Source organism: Xyrauchen texanus, chromosome 11 (assembly GCF_025860055.1).
Source record: "Xyrauchen texanus isolate HMW12.3.18 chromosome 11, RBS_HiC_50CHRs, whole genome shotgun sequence".
In the NCBI taxonomy this organism is placed as follows: domain Eukaryota; kingdom Metazoa; phylum Chordata; class Actinopteri; order Cypriniformes; family Catostomidae; genus Xyrauchen; species Xyrauchen texanus.
This window is the reverse complement of record NC_068286.1, coordinates 14,154,385-14,176,570: the sequence shown is the minus strand read 5'-3', so window position 1 is coordinate 14,176,570 and position 22,186 is coordinate 14,154,385. Positions and strand designations below refer to the sequence as shown.

Sequence of the window (22,186 nt, the reverse complement as noted above, 5' to 3'; positions counted from 1 at the left end):
TATAAAACATGCAAGAATTTCAGACTAATTCTTTTGTCAGGAAAATTAATCTGCTTAGACATGTTATGACTTGTGGTTACACATTAGCTTATCATTATCATCTTTATTTTAAAGAGAATGATTCAATCTGTTAGTCTTGTTTTTCATTCTCGGTGAGACCATAATTTGCCTCTTTACCTCACAGAGAAAACTGCACTGCATTCAAGCTGCTTATTAGTTTATGACAAACCTCAACCCTGATCCCAGGCAATTGTCACGAACCCCGCTCCTCTGCCCCATCTCCGCTTCCTCGAGCACGCACCCATACACTCCGAGCGTGCTCGCTTCCCGCTCCCTCGCTCCGCCCCCTTGAGCTCGTACGCTCTTTTTCCTCCCTCAGGCTTTCACGCCCGGTTTGCTATTACGAGCTCACGCTCGTAAACTCTCTCCCCCCTCTGACACACATGCACTCCGCGAGCGTGCTCTCTTCCCGCTCATCTGCCAGAACATTATGACCACTTACACTCACGCGCTTCCTATCCCCACACATTAGTTACACCTGCACTCTCCCCTATAAATACACTATCCTTCCGTTTGTTTCTGGTTGGTTATTGTATGTATTTAGATTCCCGTGTTTATGCCCCGCTAGTCTCGTCTAGTTTTGCCCCTGCTAGTCTCGTCTAGTTTTGACCTCCCCACTGTTTGATTACCTGTTTAGCTTGCCAACTCTCTCGTTCCCCTGTCTTTGTTCCCGCTAGTCTCGTATTGTCCTTCGCCCTAGTTGTTAACTGTTTTCCCCGCTTATCGTTCACCTCCCTCGTTAGATCTGCCCCCTTGTTTATATCGTTGTTTCCCCGGCTTCCGACCTTACGCTCCCCCTCGACTACTCTCACTGGATTTCCCTTGTTTTGTACTTTTGCCTGCACTGCTTTTAATAAACATTAAAAGCAGTTTCATCCAACATTGTGACTGTCTCATCTTGTGTGTGTGTGACCGGGTTACAGCAATTGACCAAAATTTTCTTTTTTTTTTTTACACTTCATATCCATTAATAGAAAATTATGCAATGCCTTACTCTTTCAATCATCATAATTATGTACTCAAATATAATGAATAATTGATATTGATTTAGATATTTTCATTTTATATTTAAAAGTACATCGATATAGATCTAAAAGCATGTTAAGTGTGTTTTAATGATTTAACAATGAAGTTATTCTGATACGTCACCCAAAAACTATTAACATAACTGTCAACATAACTATTATAACTATTATTTTGGATCAAAATAAAGGCAATGTCTAAATTGTGGTTGTTAAACATTGCGTTATATAAGAATGGCATCAGGACTGAAAAAACATCACATTACTCATCACTCCACAACACACACACACACACACACACACACACACACACACACACACACACACACACACACACACACACACACACACACACACACAATTTATACAAACAATTTTGGCCATAACGACATGTGTGTATGATGTAGTATGGGCAATTTTTACACTATGTGTCACAACTACAGCAACCAGATATTAAGAGAGCAAGCCTCTGTTTAAAAGCGCAGTTGTGATGAGAGCTTGCACTTCAGCTCTGCCATGAATGCACTTTCATTTCCTCTGATATTGTGCATTTAATGATTTTATTACTAGACCTATATTTGGACATCGAGTCAGGATCCTGTCATTCAGCACAAGGAAAATATCTGTTGAAAATCCACAGCTTTCCAAGATGAAGTTTCAGATCATCCTTTCCTTGGCTGGTCTTTTCAACATTTGCACTTGTGTCCCTGTAAGTGTCCATTTATACATAAAATATAAATTGCTTATGTATTCAGTTTGAATCTGTAGTAACAAAACTGCTTGCATTTCTCAGGTCTACCAGCCACAGATTGGAATAATTACAAGTAACAGTAATGAGGTATTTTTCCTTCTTCCATTTCCAATTCTTTTCAATTTAAACAAATTCTATTCCATTGCATTTTTGTTTTCTGCTATGCACACTGAAAATTGTCTACAAAGCAACACTAATTAACTCATTCTTGTAGATTTTGGGTCTTAACAGATTCACTCTGGCAGGTGTTGTTTTGGGTAAAGCACAGGTAATTCATCTTTCCATCACCGAATATACATTATATAAATTGTGCTAAATTTAAATCCAACCAAAAGGTTTTGTTCAGTTTTTTTGTGGAAAAACCTTCGTCTTTTCTGAATGATTTGAATTTGGGTAACACTTTACAATAAGGTTCCATTCGTTAACATTAGTAGACTATTGAATATTTTAACACCATTTATTAATCTTTGTTAAGGGCAGTTACTAAAAATGCAATTATTCATTGTTATTTCATATTAGTTCATAATGCATTAACTAATCTTAACAAATACATCTATTTATTTAAAAAGTGTAATATTATATTAATATGTAATTTAATATTAACCAAGAATAACAAATGCTCTAAAAGTATTGTTCATTGCTAGTTCATGTTAACTTATGTTGTTAAAGGGATAATTCACCCAAAAAGGAAAATTCTCTCATCATTTACTCACCCTCATTTCATCCCAGATGTGTTTGACTTTCTTTCTTCTGCAAAACACAAACAAAGAGTTTGAAGATTTGAAGAGTTTGAAAAGAATATTTCAGCTCTGTTGGTCCTCACAATGAAAGTCAATAGTGACCAGAACTTTAAAGGTCCAAGAGGGAGTGTAAAAGTAATCCCAATATATCCAGTGATTAAATTAATGTCTTTTGAAGCAATATAGTAGGTGTGGTTGAGAAACAGATCAATATTGAAGTCCTTTTTAACTGCAAATCTACACTTTCACTTCCACATTCTGGTGTGGAAGTGGCTTGCACATTCAGCCACCTACTGATTGGGGCTGGTCATAGGTGGAGATTGATAGTAAAAATGTACTTAAACATTGATCTGTTTCTCACACACAGCTATCATATTTCTTCAGAAGATATGGATTTAACCACTGGAATCATATGGATTACTTTTATGCTGCCTTTATGACATTTTTGGACCTGTTCAATTGCAACCAACCAAAGGACCAACAGAGCTGAGATATTCTTCTAAATATCTTCATTTGTATTCTGCAGAAGAAAGAAAGTCATACACATCTGGGGTGGCATGAGGGTGAATATATTTTGGGGTGAACTATCTCTTTAACTAATGCTGACAAATGGAACATTATCCTAAAGAGTTACCGTAATTTGTTCTGTTTGCTTTCTTTCTCTATAGGGTACCCAATTTCTTTCCCCTTTCCTCATCCAGCAGCAGCCCCCACAGGTGCTGAACTTTAACCCTCTGGTGCCAGGACCCTTTTTGCCCCCTCAAATAAACCAGCTGAACCCAGCTCAGATGCCTCTGTTGCAGCAGGAGCAGCCTGTACCTTGCCTTGTTCCCAATAACGCCTTACCAGCACAGAATCCTGTCCAGGTACAGTTTTATAACATCCATATCAGTTTAATAACATTCACACAATAATGATCTACTTTGCTGAATTAAAAGTGGACATTGATTCAGTTTGTTTTGTTGTTCCTTATCCCCAAAGAACCATGTGCTATAACACGTCTGTGAATTATTTATAACAACATTTTGGAGAGTGTAAAACGATGCAAAATAAAAGTTCAAATGTATTTAGGTTTTCCCATATTTCCTGACTAATCTATTTCCTCTGAGGAACTACCTTGTAAGTCTGCCACCGATTAAGAACCCTGGCTCAAATGTTCAATACCAGGCTACCAACCAACCAACACAACCAGTCCAGGTACTGTGAAACCTCAGTTGTAAATCTCTCCTCCAATAGAGGCTGAGAATTGATTACCCCAATGGTGGTTCTTATGGTACAAAAAAAAAGAAGAGTCAAATTAGTTTTCAGTGCAACAATAGTTTACATCTACAAAAAGCAACATTCAAAAATGTATCTTTGTGTGTCTAATCTCAAAAATATTCTAGATTGAGCTGGTGAACGTCTCGGGTTATGACTATAACCCTTGTTCCCTGAGAAGGAGCGAGACACTGCGTCGTTAAGCGACTCTTTGAGAACAGCTCCTTAGCGTCGCCTCTGAAGTATGAATGAAACTATTCCAATCTTGATTGGTGTTGCGTCATGGCGTAACATGTGGCGGCATAACCGGATGCATAAAAGTGGCGCCGGCACACATACACATTAGCCTAGCGATGAAGCAAGCCGCTCTCAGGCCTTGAGGGCGTGGCAGGGCGGCGCAGTGTCTCGTTCCCTTCTCAGGGAACAAGGGTTATAGTCATAACCGAGGCGTTCCCTTCGAGGGAACTTCGCACTGCGTCGTTAAGCGACTCTTTGGGGAGCGAATGCCCACTAGGCCACGCGCGCGAAAAAGGCCTGCCCTAGGGTGAAACTGAACTCAGGCACTCAGCTAGGGCGAGAGCACACGTGTGCCAGGCGTACTAGGGAGGTGCAGACTGTAAAACCTGATGAAAGTGTGCGGGGTAGCCCAACCGGCTGCCTCACAGATCTCCTGGAGGGGTACTCCCGATAAGAGAGCCCTAGAGGGCGCCATGCCTCTAGTTGAATGAGCCCTCACGGCCAAAGGTGAAGGCAAATTGTGCACCTTGTAGGCGAGATAATAGCCTGAACAATCCAATTACTAATGGTTTGTTTCGAGGCAGGAGCCCCTTCTTAGGTGACCCAAAACACACTAACAGTTGGTCCGACCTCCTCCAAGAAGAGGACCTCTCGAGGTAAGCGCTCAAAGCTCTGACAGGGCAGAGCAAATGGAGCCTCTCTTCTTCTGCCGACACATGAGGTGGAGGATGAAAAGCCTGCAGGACCGTGGGCCGTGCCGTGTTAGGCGGCACCTTAGGCACATAGCCAGGTCTCGGGTGTAAAATGGCTTTAACTCCGCCAGGGGCAAACTCCAAGCAAGCTGGCGTCACTGCCAGGGCTTGAAGATCACCCACCCTCTTTAGAGAGGTAATAGCTAAGAGAAAAGCCATCTTGAGCGTCAGGTCCTTGGGTGAAGCCGACTGAAGGGGTTCGAAGGGGGCCAGGGATAACCCTTCGAGAACCACCGCCAGGTCCCAGGCAGGAACCCTGGACCTGGTTGTCGATCTCATCCTCCATGTACCACGGAGAAAGCGAATGACCAGCTGGTGCCTCCCCAGAGGCCCATCACTCAGTGGTGCATGGAGCGCCGAAATGGCAGCCACGTACACCTTAAGTGTGGAAGGGGAGAGACCACAGAAAGCGATCTTGAAGAAACTCCAGAACTGAAGCCACCGGGCAGTTAACTGGATCTACTTCATGTTCTCTACACCAAGTGGAGAACACATTCCACTTGAGGCCATATAATCTCCTAGTAGGCGGAGCCCTAGAGCTAAGTATGGTTTCAACCACCCCAGCTGATAGACCAGCATTTGGGTACTGAACCCCCTCAGGGGCCAGACCCACAGTTTCCACAGCTCTGGGCGAGGGTGGAAGACTGTGCCCCCGCCTGAGACAACAGATCCCTCCTCAGAGGAATCTGCCATGGCGGAGCTATCAGGAGTGAAATTATGTCTGAGAACCATACTCGGGCCGGCCACATGGGGGCAACCAGAAGTAGACTGATGCCCTCTTGGCGGACCCTTTCCAGGACTCCGGGGAGCAGAGCGATCAGGGAAGCGCATACAGGCGAAGCCTCGGCCAAGCCTGTACCATGGCGTCCAACCCCAGTGGGGCTGGATGTGAGAGGGAGAACCAAAGTGGACAGTGGGGCGTCTCTCGAGGCGCGAACAGATCCACTTCTGATGGTCCAAATTTGTCCCATATCAACTTCACCACCTCTGGATGAAGTCTCCATTCCCGGGCCTCAGCCCCTGCCTCGACAGGATGTCTGCTCCTGATTCTGAACCCCGGAATATACATTGCTCTGATAGACAGTATTTTCCCTTGGGACCAAAGAATTATCTGATCGCCAGTCTGCACAGAGAGCGCGATCTGAGTCCTCCTTGTCGGTTCAGATAAGCTACCACTGATGTATTGTCGAGCGTGCTAGGACATGGTAACCTTTGATGTCTGGAAGGAAGCTCCTCAGAGCCCTGAACACAGCCAACATCTCTAGACAGTTTATGTGCCAAGAATGATGATGGTCCTGCCACAGACCCCTGGCAAAGCGGCCGTCCATGACCGCGCCCCAGCCAGTGAGGAGGCGTCTGTCGAAGCGGTTTTCGGCGACATGGCGCTCCCAACACTGGCCCTTGGGACAGGAACCAAGGTTTCTTCCATATTAGCAGAGAGCGAAGGCACCTGCGCGTTACTCTGATTATCTGAAATGGATTCCCGCTGGGGAAAACCCCTTGGCTTTCAGCCACCACTGGAGGGGCCTCATGTGTAGAAGGCCCAACGGTATCAATGTTGGATGCAGCTGCCATGAGGCCCAGCAGTCTTTGAAATTGCTTTACAGTGATGGCCTGGCCTAGCTTTAACCGGACACCATCACCATAAGGGACTCGATCGTGCAGGAGACATGCGTGCCTGCATCGTAACAGAGTTCCACACAACGCCAAAGCGTTGTGCACTGGGATGGTTGTAACACACTCTTTTTGTGTTGAGTCTCAACCCCAAACTTCGAATGTGGCCAAGAGCGACATCTCGATGCTGAACTGCCATTTCTCGAGACTGGGCCAGAATGAGCCAGTCGTCGATAAAATTCAGTATCGCGGATGCCCTGAAGTCTCAGAGGAGCAGGAGCTGCATCCATACATTTGGTGAATGTCGCGGGGAGAGAGTGCTAGGCGAGCGGAAGAACCCGATATTGGTAAGCTTAAGCCCCGGCGAACCTCAGGAACCTCCTGTGACATGGAAGGATGGGTACATGAAAATAGAGCGTCTTTTAGATCTATCGTGACAAACCAGTCCTCGGATCTGATCTGACTCACGATGACAGGAATGGTAAGCATTTTGAACCTGAACCTCCTCAAAGGCCGGTTCAAAACTCTGAGATCTAAAATCGGCCTCAACCCCCCATCCTTTTTTTTTTTTTTTGGAACTATAATGTACCGGCTGTAAAGACCGGACTCCCTGTCTGAATGAGGAACACGTTCTATGGCCTCCTTCAGCAGCAGAGATTGCACTTCTTGTTCCATCACCTGAGCCTGCTCGGAACCACTGTAGTCTGCACCACCCCAGAGAATTTGGGGGCGGTGCCGAACTGCAGTTTGTACCCTGATTTTATTATATGCAGGACCCATGCAGATATGTTGGGAAGATGATTCCATGCCTCTACAAAATCTACTACGGGAACCAGCCTCTCGAGGCTGGTCTCGAGTGTTTTCGAGCACTGTTCTCGACTTCCTGAAGCGAGATACCGGCAGGATTTAGTCGATACAGTCCTTGTGACCACAATTGATGTGTGTTTTTTATTTTTTGACGCGAGCGGCGCGGTGTGCGTTAAGCTGGAAATGATGTGGCCCGAAGCGTCAGAGGCGGCGGGAACCGACACCGATTTCCTGAGGACTCCGCTGCGAGAGCAACCTCGGTTGCTCTGCAGCGAGAGGACAGCCCTCCGAGGTTCTACCACCTCGGTAGGACCTCTTCCCGAAGCTTCCACTAAGGGAACCAGCCTCTCGAGGCTGGTCTCGGGTGTTTTTCAAGCACTGTTCTCGACTTCCTGAGGCGAAAGACCGGCAGGATTTAGTCGATCACGGTTTCTGTGACCACCATTGATGCTTGTTTTTTATTTTTTGACAAGAACGGCACGGTGTGCGTTCAGCTGGAAATTGATGTGGCCCGAAGCGTCAGAGGCGGCGGGAACCGACACCGATTTCCTGAGGACTCCGCTGCGAGAGCAACCTCGGTTGCTCTGCAGCGAGGACACCCTCGGGTTCTACCACCTCGGTAGGACCTCTTTCCTGAAGCTTCAACTAAGGGAACCAGCCTCTCGAGGCTGGTCTCAGGTGTTTTTCGAGCACTGTTCCCGACTTCCTGAAGCGGGAAACCGGCAGGATTTAGTCGATCACGGTTCTTGTGACCACAATTGATGCTTGTTGTTTATTTTATTTTATTTTTTTATTATATATATATATATTTATTTATTTATTTTTTTTTTTTGACACGAGCGTTAAGCTGTGCGTTAGCTGGAAAGTGATGTGGCCCGAGCGTCAGAGGCGGCGGAAACCAACACCGATTGTGTCGCGGCCATGTAAGCCCTACTTATTAAAGCAGATGTATCTCTGCAGGGCTTACTAGGCAGCGCCGAGGTTTCAACCCATATACCGTGCCCCAAAAGCGTAATCAAACACTGGGGCTGGAGATCACGGGACGAATCGCGGTTTACCCCACGATCTCGTTTTAGATATCTTTGTGGAGATCGGGAAAAAGCGGCAAACCCGGCGCTGAGTTTGTGATCTGTGCCGCAGGAAGCGCACGTCTAATTTGGTTTCAACTTGCGTTCCCTGCTCATTTTGTGGCCAGCTGATATTCAGTCTGGCCACGGCACGCGTCACAACCTCAATCAGCTCCTCATAAGCTTAGCCAAAAACTGGCGTGCTTGGCTCACGGTCGTCCGCATCGATGCTGAGCATATCCACTTCCTCGGAAGCAGTGAGCTCAAGCAAGGGGACCTGATCATGGGCAGAAGAAGCCTACTGTGCACCACTCACAGTAGGCTCGGGATCCTCAAACGAAGAATGAGAACGTGCCGCAGCAGTCTCATTCTCATCTGCAAAATCCCGCTGCGAACCCCGCGATTTCAATCGCCGCGCTGCCTCAACAGACGCGGGACCAAAACCGTGGGGAACGCGAGCCTGACCGTGCTCATCGAAGCACGCCAACCGGGAGCGCAGCACTCTCATGGGTAGTGCTTCACAACTTTCACAGGCAGATCCCTCGAGAGCTGCCTGTGCGTGCTGCGCTCCCAAACAGTTCACACATAAAGCGTGCGTGTCCCTACCCGTAATGAAACGAGGGCAGGGGTGCACGCACTTCTTGAACTGTTCGGTGGCCATAATATTTTTAAATCAGACAAACAACACCAAATAAGACAAACAATTTCAACATAGAGCGCTTGCTGAAGAGCGAAAGCTAATGTGTATGTGTGCCGGCGTCACTTTTATGCATCCGGTTATGCCGTCACATGTTACGTCATGACGCAACACCAATCAAGATTGGAATAGTTTCATTCATACTTCAGAGGCGCACGCTAAGGAGCGTTCCCCAAAGAGTCGTTTTCAACGACGCAGTGCGAGTTCCCTCGGAAGGGAACTAAAACTACACTATATTTGTTCCAGTAGTCTTAAGGGGTATGTATGTCTGTTTTTCCTTTGATCTTATGGCTATTTTTCTTCCCAGAATGCCGGAAATGCAGCGAACCCAGGCGTGACACCTGCTCCTGATTACTGTGGCGATCCTCAAAGTCCTGGAACTGGAGAGGTATTAACTGTCTTCTTGGCAAGAAAGATTTTTTGTTGTTATTTTAGAAAGTAAACCGGAAGACAAACACGACCATAACATAGTTGGGTAGAATAATTGCAGAAGAATGTGATGAAAAACAGTTAAAAAAAAAAAAATCCATTCTTTATGACAGGGATATCCTGGCTTCCCATTGTTTGAGACATAGGGTTCTCAGAAGAATTCATTGTTATTACAATTAAGGTAAATTTCAAGTGTCTTTTATAAAGGTATTTTATAATGGTATATCATACCCATATTTTAATATATAAATATATGTACCTGTACATTTGTTGATTTTCCAGATATCCCACCAAGGAGATGCCTCCCAGGAGGTACTTTTGTTCACCAAATAAATAAACTGTCACTCAATTTTATTTTTGCTATTCATAGTACTCTTATCCTCTCTCATTTAAAATTGATCCATGAGTTCACTGGTTTACATAGTCCTAGAGTGTATCTAGATCTTAGAGCATTGATCTTAGTTTGAGCTCTAAGATGCCCCTGGAATATCTTACTAAAGCAAGAAAAATAAACTAATAGAGAATTATGAAATAGTTAATAATATAGAAAGTTAAGAAATAGCTGAAGATATAATTGGCATGACAAGAAGACCAAGCACCTCCCGAATGTATGTTTGGAATCTCATTAAGAGGTGTAATTTCTGTACAGCAAGCCCAAAATCAGGGATATACGTCAAGTTAATATGATAAATGAAAGCACAGTATGCAAACAAACATTAACAAGTATTACTCTACAATAAAATAAAATCTATATATCTATACATTATGCTGAATTAAATAAGAGTTAGATGCTCTATCACCTGTGGAAAAAGAGGTTATCTCATGCCAAAGTTAAGTTTTGCTTAAATATGTTAATGTTCGTATGTTTAGTGCAGTGGTAATCTGTCCTATCAGTGACATTATTGCATACGGTTCTCTCTCAACCTAGTTTGACCCACAATCACTTTTAGACTCCATCTGAGGAGAAACAGCCAAAAGCAATGTTTTAGGAATTAATAAAGCATTTAAATGAGCAAATAAAATGCAAACTTATACAGTATATTTCAACTGAAAGACCAAAATACTGACCTTCATGTACGAGGGAAACTATAAATACAAGCAGGACATAGAATCATAAATATTAAACAAAATATTGATGTAAAAAAATATATATATTGAAGCAATATAAAGATACTGTAAGATGACAAATTTGTCCAACCACTGGTTAGAAATAATTAACCCATAACAAACTGTACATGTTTATTTACAAGCTGTGTTCTTTGAGATATTGTTATACATTGTTAAACATGATAAATGTTCATAATAGTGCCAAGGGTTGTTACATGTGGGCCATAACTGTGAATACCCAATTTCCTGAGGCCTATTCACTTACCCTGTAAAATAGTGATGAATGGTGTAAATAGACTGAACATGAAGTATATTATTTCTATGTAAGTGTCTGATGTTAAACTTTTCTACCTTTGGTGGTTGATCTGCCCTCTGCCCTGGAAAGAAACAGATTTTAAAATGGCTATATAAACAAAATGTAATAATTTGTTGACCACATGTACGATGTACTATTCAAAGTAAAAAAAGAACATGATTTTTATTTTAAAATGCGATATTATTTTTTAATAAGATAATTTATATATATATATATATATATATATATATATATATATATATATATATATACACCACCGGCCAAAGTTTTGGAATAATGTACAGATTTTGCTGTTTCGGATGAAATTGTTACTTTAATTCACCAAAGTGTCATTCAACTGATCACAAAGTCAGTCAGGACATTACTGATGTAAAAAACAGCACCATCACTATTTGAAAAAATACATTTTTTATAAAATCTAGACAGACCCCATTTCCAGCAGCCATCACTCCAACACCTTATCCTTGAGTAATCATACTAAATTGCTAATTTGGTACTAGAAAATCACTTGCTATTATATCACACAAACACAGCTGAAAGCTATTTGTCATCAGCTGACAGCTTCATTGAATTCTACCTGCTCAACACCAGTTTCATGTACAACAGTAAAGAGAAGACTCAGGGGTGCAAGCCTTATGCGAAGAATTGCAAAGAAAAAGGAACTATTGTAACAGAAAAACTAAAAGAAAATGTTAGAATGGCCAAAGAAACACAGACATTGGACAACAGATAATTGGAAAAGAGTGTTATGGATCTTAAACCCATTGAACTTTTGTGGGATCAGCTAGACTGTAAGGTGTCAGCCAGACAAGACAGCCACATCTATAGCAAGTGCTACAGGAAGTGTGGGGTGAAATGTCACCTGAGTATCTGGACAAACTGACAGCTAAAATGCCAAGAATCTGCAATGCTGTTATTGCTGCAAATTTAGCATTTTTTGATGAGAACTTTTTAAAGTAGTTTAAGAAGTTCTGAACATTTGTTTCAAATTGTAATAGCAATTTTCATGTTCTTAATGTCCTGACTATACATTGTGATCAGATGAATGCCACTTTGGTGAATAAAAGTAACAATTTATTTCCACAAGAGCAAAATCTGTACATTATTCCAAACTTTTGGCCACCAGTGTGTGTGTGTACATATATACTGTATATATATATATATATATATATATATATATATATATATACACGTATACATACACATACAATTACTCACTTTTGGTAGAAGGAAATAAGTGGCATTACCTCTCTCAGTGCAAGACTAGCATTCTGGTATTGGGAAAGGGAGTTGGGGGTTGGAGGGGAGGGGAGGGGGGTGGGGGGTGTTATTGATATGTTTTAGGATGTTTTAAGCTTAATTCAGAAAGTCTATTAGTAACAGCATAACATTGCATCTCAAAATATATAAAATAAGAGTTTCACTCACCTGGACAGTCCCATTCTCAGCCTAGATGTTCAACCAAGTTAAATAAAATATTATGCACAAGTTAGTTTCTGCAGATGTGTATCAGCTAATGATTATCTATTAATGGGTTTTCCTGAAGATTGGGAGGAACTCGAGGTCTCTTGTCCTTGAACAGTAATAAAAACATTTACTCATAATCTAAATAAAATCAATAACAATCTAACATAAAGCCCTGCTTTCTTACTTGAATGTTTTTTTTTTTTTTTAAGAGAAAATTGATATAACAATTACAGATTTACCATCATGTTGGGATTTAGAGGTCTCCCAAACAATTGATCCATATGATTCTCTCTACCGCAACCTACTGGAGATTGAGAGGGGTGCAATGGCATCCTGTCAGGCTAAAGGGATTTAGCAACATTTACAATCAGGAGTTCATAACAATATGGAAAACACTGGGTTAGTAAAATGATGCTTAGATGGGGGCTAATTCATAAAACACGAGCAGAACAAATTGTGTTTAAATTGGTAATGAAGCCATTCTTGTGTAAATTGACAAATTGAATTAAAATTAGTCCTTGTTTGAAGCCAAGGAAATATTTCAGCCCAGATACAGAGTTCACAAGTGTTAAAGGGGGTTCTCTTCAAAATAACATTATTCATTTGATCAAGTAGCAAACCTTGAGCATAACTTAAAGGTGGTCTGTTTCTACCGATCTGAAACTCTTTTGTGGTTTTCCAGTACCTCTCCATCTATCCAATTATCTGTTCCTCCATGCACCCTAGTTCACTCTGGACCCTGGTCTATTCCATTCAAACTCTTCACCCTACAGCAAAAAAGAGCAAAGACAACCGTAATTGCAATTAATTGCAATTTTGTATAGATACATTTTGTATAAAATCATGACTATTCACATGAGATGAGGACTCTAGTCATATCATATTTCAGTGACCGTCTTGTTATTGGACTCTTGGATGAAATGAATCATGGCTGATTGTGAAAAGTGAATTTCTACAATGGCATCTGTAACTGAAAACTATTGATTTTGAATGATGCTGCATCCAGGCCACTAGGTGTGACTGTAAGCAGGGCCGTAGCTAGTGGGCGGAAAGGTGGCAATGATTCTAGGGGCCCAAAGGTACAGAGGGCCACAAAACAAATTCTAAACTATTTTTTTAATAAGAATGGGGCCCAGAACAATATGCAGTCAGTGACATGAACTCATGTTATCCCCCCTCACCTTCAGTTCACTTCAGTGTCTGTTTAGTTTTCCCCTGTGCTCACGGACTACACTTCCCAGCATGCACCTGTTGATAATTCCCACCTGCCCTCCATCTTCCTCAGCTGTTCCTTGTTCCCTCTTCAGTCATCTGTTTGTATATATAGCCTCTAGTTTCAGTCACTTATTGTGAGTTCTTATGTTCCTATGGTTGTTGTTTCCTTGTGTGTTGCTATTTGCTTCTTTGTATTGCTTCACGTAGTTTGTATCACCTTCATCCCCATTAAAAAGCCTGCATTTAGTTTCATTGTCTCTCACCTTATCTGCATATCGTTACAGTCAGGGGGCCCAGATTACATTGCTACGGCCCTAACTGTAAGTCCAAGATGACAAAAAAAAAAAGTTGCTGAGTGCACCTTTAATGTACCTTGCTACTGGTATTCTAATTTTAAAGTACTGATTTATTATAGGGATTTAAATATTGCAAATTATATTGAATATGTAATGCTGCTATCTCACCGAGTCTACTCTTCAATTTTGATCAGGAAAAGTTAAACCTACTTTATCTTGAGTTGGTTCAGCAGATGGTCCATTTGATCTGTCTGTTACAGTCAGTGAAATCATCAGAAAAATTAACAGTTTGTGAAAAAACATATCTTAAATGAGTTTTGCAGACTGTGAAATCGAAAAACTAAAATAAAAAAATCCTACAATAGCAGGAATTCCAAAATAGTTGAGCTCCCATCTCTGTCAGTTTGGTTTTCCATCCACTGACCCTAGGAGATATCTTTCTCCATTCACTGGGTTAACTTGGTCCCAGAGATCTCTGAGACTAGGCTGAAAAATTTCACATATGTCACCAATTTTTGGCCAAAAGAGCTTTTAGACTGCATCATAATACCACCTGCAAGAATTCAACAAAGACACTTGCCATTGCCAATAAATAAGACAAAATGTTACATTCTTTATGTTACTTGTGCTGTTGTGTTATACTCACTTGAGCTGCCAACACAGCACATGATAATAGCAATACAAACTACATTGCTTCTGTTAATGTAACATTTTCAGCATGAAATGTTGAAATACCCATCTACCTGCCACCTCAGAACAACAATGCCCTCCTCAACCTCCTGCAGTTTCTCTTAGCACAGCTGGTATCTGTCCCTGCACCGGCTCCTGCACATGCTCCTGCTGCTTGTGGTAGACGAGTTTCCAGTTAAAGCTGAGGATGTGTGTGATTGCCTCTTAATTCTTCTTGCATTGCACATCTGCATTGATTCTCCTGCTCTTTGTGTCCTAACAATAAACTTTGCATCACTGAATCATATATTTGCGTTTAAATGTCATTCTTTCTCTTCTACTCAAAGGCACATGAAAATGTAGTTATTGCTTAGATATACTGTAGCAGATTTCTCAGAGCATGGTAACAACTGCCTTAATATTCCTGCTATTATGTCTTAAAAATAAACTTTGGGTCATAGACTCATATATTTATGTTTATATCATTGTCTACTATAACTAATAACTAAATCGTATCAGTGTGTGTCCTATTATTAATGACAGCAATCAAATGTTTAACTCTTTAACCAAACACTATTATAACAGGTCAGCTTTCATAAAGGTGCTGAAATGATTTTATTTGGAATTGCACTCATAAAATGTCCCAACTACTTTACAGATAATATAAAACAGATGTTCTGAGAAATCGTACCTGTGTCTCTGAGACAGGCCTTGGCAGAAAATAGTGTCCCACACTTTTTAAACCAATATGAAACATCTGTCTGTGAATCATTTTGCACATTCTGGATTTCTGATATGACTTAGGAGGGTAGGGTTAAGGAGAAAGGCTGTGTGGTTGTGGTTAGCAAAATGGTGGGAGTTAGCAAAGTGTCTGAAATCGATTTACAGCACCTTTAATGTACCATCTGACACTTTGATGCATAGTGACTTATAATCACTACAGGGAAATTTGCAGTGCAACCTGGGGCTAAGTGCTTTGCTAACGGACACACATGTAATGACCCATAAATCACCCCATATGGGGCTGTTCACATCCTACAATCTTTCAGTTAGTAGATCAATATCAATCACTGCACAACACAACACAAACATCCTATATTATTGTTCTTTAACAATGACAAGGCTTAATGAGCGTACGCTGGTGCGTTTGGCTGCCGCTGTTCACCTGGTCTGTTGTTTGTTTGCTCTACCTGAAGTTGAAGTTGAAGTTGAATTTGAACTGAAGCTGCTCGTTCTGTTGGATTATAACTTGCATGGACATTTCTTCCGACGGACTAGTTACTCCCCAACTCGAGCCATCGACTGCCCTGATGAGCAGATCATCCCTCGGCGTGTGCGTGTCAGAATATGTCTCTAACATACTCTATGAATGAACTCCGTGACTTTATGTCACCATCTCTTCGTCTGCCTGCTAAGGTGTACAAGCTGTGCACCGCCCTGGGCATTTCTCGCCCGCGACCCCGTTATGTGCATCGAGGAAGCCATCGCATTTTTCTTATAAGTCCCGGGAACTCTGATGGTACCATCCCCACAGTTGTCTCTATGCGGCCCGCTGGCTCCTCGTCCAGGCATCGCTCTGCTGGAAGTATCGACTATCGGAATCTTATCCTGTGTTCGTCGCCTGTTTGCAAATTTCCAGTGACTCAGATTCCTGTGCGTTTGGCTTCTCGTACCATCTCGGCCAAGACCGTCCTTTCCCTTGGTGGAGTGGATTCGGCGTGTCTCCGTTCACTTTGCTTTGATGGACATGTCTCTAGTTCATCAACTCGATTTTTGCCAGTTAAAATTGCTCTTATAAATGCCCGTTCTGTAGCTAATAAGACATTCATTTTAAATGACATTATCACATCGCACGAGTTGGACATTTTATTTGTAACTGAAACTTGGCTTCGTACTGGTGATTTATCCCCCTTTACAGAATTATGTCCTCCCCAGTGGTGTTTTCTAAATTCCCCCAGGATTTCTGGTCGTGGTGGTGGCCTAGCTACAGTTTTTAAAAATATCTTCAAATGCAAAACCCTTCCTGTAAAAAACTACTCTTCTTTTGAAGTTCAATTGTTTACACTTGCAAATTGTCTGCAAACACCCTTGTTATGTGTACTGGTCTACAGATCACCTAAAGCTACTGGCTGCTTCATACATGATTTCTCTGACATTCTGTCTGCTTTGGCCATTCAGTTTGACAAGATGTTGATTCTTGGTGATTTTAATATTCATGTCTGTTGCCCAACTAAGCCGATGGTGAATGAATTTTTAGCGTTACTCGACTCTTTTAATCTCACTCAATCAATTTGTGGCTCTACTCATTTTAAGGGGCACACATTGGACCTCGTTCTGTCATCAGGGATATCAGCTGATAAACTTGATATCACTAACGTTGCTATCTCTGATCACTTTTTGATTGAATTTGAATTTTCTAGCTACAGTCCTCCTTCTGTCCCTCCCCCTTCTTACGTTTTAGCTCGTTCATTTAACTCAGCTACAGCTTCTCTTTTCTTAAATTCTTTTAAGTTTGCTCTCCCTCCCTCCCTCTCTGCTGACTTACCATCATGCACTAATATTGATGAGCTTGTCTCTAGTTTTAATTTGTCCTGTACCGATACATTGGATCAGATAGCCCCTGTAAAATTAAAACGAGTAAAGTCAAACACTTTAACACCTTGGGTGGATAGTTCCATACAAGTTTTCCGTCCAGCCTGTAGACAGGCTGAACGGAAATGGAAAAAAGATAAGCTTCAGGTCTCTTATGACATATTTTTACAACATCTGAAAGCATATCAAGTCACTGTTAAAAAGGCAAAAGCTAATTATTTCAATGGACTTATTAACTCTCAGGCTAATAGACCCAAAGTTCTTTTTAAAGCTATCGATACATTTTTAAATCTGGCTAATACAGTAGATACATCCTTAACTTGTGATGAGTTTTCTGATTACTTTATCCAAAAAATTGATCTTATCAGATCTGGCATCACAGCCCAGGGTTGCATCTCAGTTACATCTTACAATCCTACCAACTTTCTCCAGTATTTCACTCCTCTGTCTTTCCCTGAGTTGTCTGAGATTGTTTCTCACCTTAAGCCTTCTTGCTGCCCTTCTGATATTATTCCCTTTCGTCTCTTTAAGGAGGTCTTTGATGTCCTTTCTCCAATTCTGTTAGCTATAGTAAACTGTTCATTATACACTGGTGTTGTTCCATCTGGTTTTAAGCACGCAGTGGTACAACCACTATTGAAAAAAAACAATCTTGACCCTAATGATCCTGGAAATTTCAGACCTATTTCTAAATTATCGTTTTTTCTAAAATCCTGGAAAAAGCAGTTTTCAAGCAGATTTCTTCTTTCTTGACTAATTTTAACATACAGGATAAATTCCAATCTGGTTTCAGAGCTCTACATAGTACAGAATCCGCATTACTTAAAGTTTATAATGACATTCTTCTTACCATTGACTCTGGATCAAGTGCATTACTTATCCTCCTTGACCTTAGCGCTGCCTTCAACACTATTGATCATGGTATTCTTACTGATCGCCTGGAAAATAGTGTCGGACTACAGGGCCCTATCTTACGCTGGTTTAAATCATACCTGACAGAGAGAACATTCTCTGTTAAACTGGGTGCTAAATCATCCCCTCCAGTGGATATTAAATATGGTGTCCCTCAAGGATCAGTTCTTGGTCCCCTGTTATTTTCCCTATACATGCTGCCCCTTGGCTCAATCCTTGAAAAGCACAACTTAAGATACCATTGCTATGCTGATGATACATTACTGTATTTACCCATTTCCCCTGGTTGTACTTCAGATATCGATACTATTTTTAACTGTTTGGAAGACATTAAATCATGGATGGCAGAAAATTTCCTTCAGTTGAATACTAAGAAAACAGAGATGATTTTGTTTGGATCGTCCCCACTTCAAAACACTGGAGTAATGCCCTTGGCCCTTGGTCATCAAATTTGCAGAATATGGTCAGAAATCTAGGTGTCATTTTTGATAGTTCTCTTAATTTTAATAAACAAGTTAGCTCTGTTGTTAAAGGTAGTTTCTATCAGCTTAGAACAGTAGCTAAGCTGAAGCATTTTTATCCAAGAAAGATCTTGAAACACTCATTCATGCTTTTGTTTCCTCACGCTTAGACTACTGTAATTCTCTGTATACAGGTCTAACCAAACATAATTTAAATAGACTTCAGTTAGTCCAGAATGCGGCTGCAAGACTTCTCACAGGCACTAAAAAGTATGAGCACATAACCCCAGTTTTAGCTGAGCTCCACTGGTTACCAGTGAAATTGAGAATTGATTTTAAAATTTTACTTTTCGTTTTTAAAGCTCTACAAGGTCAAGCCCCTTTGTATATTTCTGAGCTTTTGACTACTTACTCTGCCCTCAGACCACTCAGGTCTACAACCCAACAGCTACTTGCTATCCCCAAGACACGTCTTAAAACCAGAGGGGACAGAGCTTTTTCTGTAATAGCTCCTAAACTCTGGAACTCCCTCCCACTTCATATTAAGTCCTGTAATACAATTGGTAGTTTCAAGACAAATCTGAAAACACACTTTTATTCTCTTGCCTTTAATTCTTTTTTTATTTTTTTGAATGTATTTAAGGAGTCCTGTACTCATTTTTATGAATTTGTCAAGGCATATTGTTTTTGCCTTTCCTGTTTTAACCTGTGAAACACTTTGGGTCAACTGTTGTTCGGTTAAATGTGCTATACAAATAAAATGACTTGACTTGACTATCTATATTTCTTTTGTCCTATGGGATAACATTTTCTTCTCAAAGACTTATTGTAATCCTTATATTAATCATCAGTTACACAGCATAATAACCAACAAATATCCTCCTGCACCTGCCAGATTGAGAATGCAGAAGATAAATATTAATATTCAATCAAAATAACTTTTTCCCAAACTGGATAACATTTTATCCATTAAGTTCATTTATATAGCACTTTTCTGAGACTACACTCAAAGTGCTTTACACAGTGAACAGGAAACTCTCCTCAACCAACACCAGATTGCAGCATCCACCTGGATGGTTCGACGGCAGCCATAGTGCGCCAGCACACTCACCACACACCAGCTACTGGTGGAGAGGAGAGATTAGAGTTATAGAGCCATTTAATGGATGGGGATTATTAGAAGGCCTTGATTGAGAAGGGCCAATGGGGGGAATTGGATGGTTTGAAAGCTAAGATCATGTTTATTATGAAGTCGTTCAAATTTATGGTTTATCTCTCTCTTCAATAACATACCTGCTATAAATTCTATGGCAATATGATTCAGTATTTTTACTTGATGCAAGAGAAAAAGACCAAGACCAATAAATGGAAATAAAATAATTACACATACATACTTGATTGTATTGCAGTGATTGAGTCATATGGGGACATGTCTTTCATAGACAGAAATCATTTTGGTAAGAGTCTCACAATAAAAACACAATGAATCTAACAAATCTCTGAAGCAATGTGCCCATGAAGTTGTGAAGCTATTTTTTTTAAGATGATGTCACAACTGCAGATTTGTGGTTTTTAATGATTAAGACATTACTTACTATTGTACTGCAGTCTTTGTAGATTAAGGTATGTGTGAATGTTGAGTAAAAAAAATGCATGTGATCAAACTTTTTGACGAGTCTATCTGTATGCATAAGCAGGACATGCATATCTCAATGTTTCTTCAAGACATCGAGAATAGTCAGTGGCTAGAAAGACAGTAAGTACAATTGCTTATGTGGCAAGGCGGGTTAGAACCCACCCTATTATTATGTGTGATTATTAAATGACTGATGGGTGTGACAGCCAATGGGCTGCTGTCCCTGACCTATTTAAGGCGGAGTTCGGGCCACCTGGGTATGCGTCATCGTCAGATTCGCTTTTGTGTGTGTGTGTACAGCTCTGTGGGAGCCAGGTTCTGACCAGGATTGGTGCGACTTTGCTTTTGGGGGTGCAGGCTGTCTTTTCTCCGTTCATGTGTATGTTTCGATGGAACACTGGTACATTGGCGTTTTGTTTATGAACATGGGCTGTGAGTAACCGAATAATCTGTGGCTCTAACGCTCTACTACCGGTGCGTTAATCTGCTTGGGAGCGGTTCGTCGCTGTGGACTGCGGGGCGAATGCTTCCTAGATAACCTTTTTTAGACTGCACTGTCTGTTCTGCTGTTCTTCTATACTACAGTGTGATTATTTGTTTTGTAAACAGCTTTACGCTAATACTGGTGGTCTTGGTGAAGGGTGGCTAGTCTCAGGGCCGTCACTAAGCGTGAGACTTTCCAATGTTGCACCTTAGCCCCACCTTTTGCGATATCGCTACCAACTGTTTGTTTGTTTGTTAATTTGTTGTTTTCTTTGGGCTGTGCTTTTCCTAGTTGAATTTTCTAATTACTTTTTGTATTGTGATTTAATTTGTTTGAAGCATAATTAATTGTCATTTCTATTTTGTATTGTTTGACTTATGATGTTTGTGGGTTATTTTTATTTCGTTTTTTTATAGCAGTTGGCTGCTTCATTGTTCAGGCCTTACTGGCAATTTAGTGTAAACCTTTCTGGGTTACACCCGTCTGTATAACTGGTGGCCAGTAATTCGCCAGTTGTTGCCCTTCTTCAGCATTGGAATCTGCTTTCCTATAACTGAGTGTCTGTTAATTGTGGAATAAATTGTTTTGTTTTTTGTTTGTTTCAGGAACTGGAGGCCCCCGGTGTAGGGAAGCTAGCTGTCCTTGTCCTTTTTGTGGTGTTTCCTTCACAGAGTGTTTTGCCGTTGGCACTTGCTTTTCTCTCACTTGCCGTGTGTGAGTGTGTGTGTGAGTGTTGGTGTGGTCTTAGGATACTCACTGTGCAGCTAGCCACCCTACTGGTAAGCCTCAGCCTGAAAGTTTCTCTTTATTTTCCATTTTTTTTTGGTTTGGTGCCCCCTGAAGTAGTGAACTCTTACCTGTTTTTATACATTTTAAATTTATTATTGTTGTGAAAATAAAAATAGTTTTGTATTCATATCCATGTCTCTTGTCCTCTGTGGTAGCGAACCTGTGTGTCTTATGAAATTTCCCCGTTCATAGAAACGGGGTGGCATAGTCTGCTCTTTATCTTGCTTCATTTCGTACATTTAGTGTAACTTTTGTCCAACCGCTGTCCCGCCACATTCTGGCGCAGTCGGCAGGGTCTACCACATTAAGACCGAGACGTGGGTATCTATACTGTTGTTTGTTGTTGTTCTTTGTTTTCTCTTTTTTTGGTCTTTATTTGTATTGCAGGATTGAATTTACCTTCGTGTGGCAGCAGAGCAGCAGTGCACGTCTGGTATATAAAATCGCATTTGTTACCTTTCACTGGTAAGTGCCCTCTGTAGTTAAAGTATGGAAGAGGAATTACAAGAATTAAGGGAAATGATTGTTCTGCTACGAGCAGACAATGAGAGGTTGCGTCAGGAGCGTATTCCTGTGCCCCCAGGTCCCGGTGACGCACCGCCTCCCGTTCCAGGGCCTTCTGTTCCTTCGCAACCCAGCAATGTTGATGTCACTCGACCAGAACGATTTTTTTTTGTACCACGAGATAGGAAGTGTCCAAAATTTAATGGCAGAGTTGGCCTTAGTATTGAGGAGTGGGTTGAGGAGGCCCAGGCTTGTATGCGCGTTCGTCACCTCTCGGATACTGATAAAGCGTTTTACTTGTTTGA

The 22,186-nt window shown here is 41.3% G+C and overlaps 1 protein-coding gene across 1 annotated transcript; it reads left to right on the top strand.

The window, feature by feature from the left end:
* The first annotated feature begins 1,731 nt into the window (after nucleotides 1–1,731).
* LOC127651306 (uncharacterized) lies at nucleotides 1,732–21,846 on the top strand. Its single transcript, XM_052137089.1, has 8 exons — nucleotides 1,732–1,791; nucleotides 1,876–1,920; nucleotides 2,048–2,101; nucleotides 3,242–3,433; nucleotides 3,645–3,770; nucleotides 9,312–9,392; nucleotides 21,194–21,270; nucleotides 21,765–21,846. Exons 1-8 carry the CDS (start codon nucleotides 1,732–1,734, stop codon nucleotides 21,844–21,846), a joined length of 717 nt encoding a protein of 238 aa, XP_051993049.1.
* Nucleotides 21,847–22,186: the final 340 nt, after the last annotated feature.

Coding starts and splice junctions, on each gene's coding strand:
- LOC127651306 (XM_052137089.1), top strand. CDS start 1,732: ATGAAGTTTCAGATCATCCTTTCCTTGGCTGGTCTTTTCAACATTTGC. Junction 1,792..1,875: donor ACATTTGCACTTGTGTCCCT/GTAAGTGTCCAT, acceptor TGCATTTCTCAG/GTCTACCAGCCACAGATTGG. Junction 9,393..21,193: donor AAAGTCCTGGAACTGGAGAG/GTATTAACTGTC, acceptor TGTTTGTTTCAG/GAACTGGAGGCCCCCGGTGT.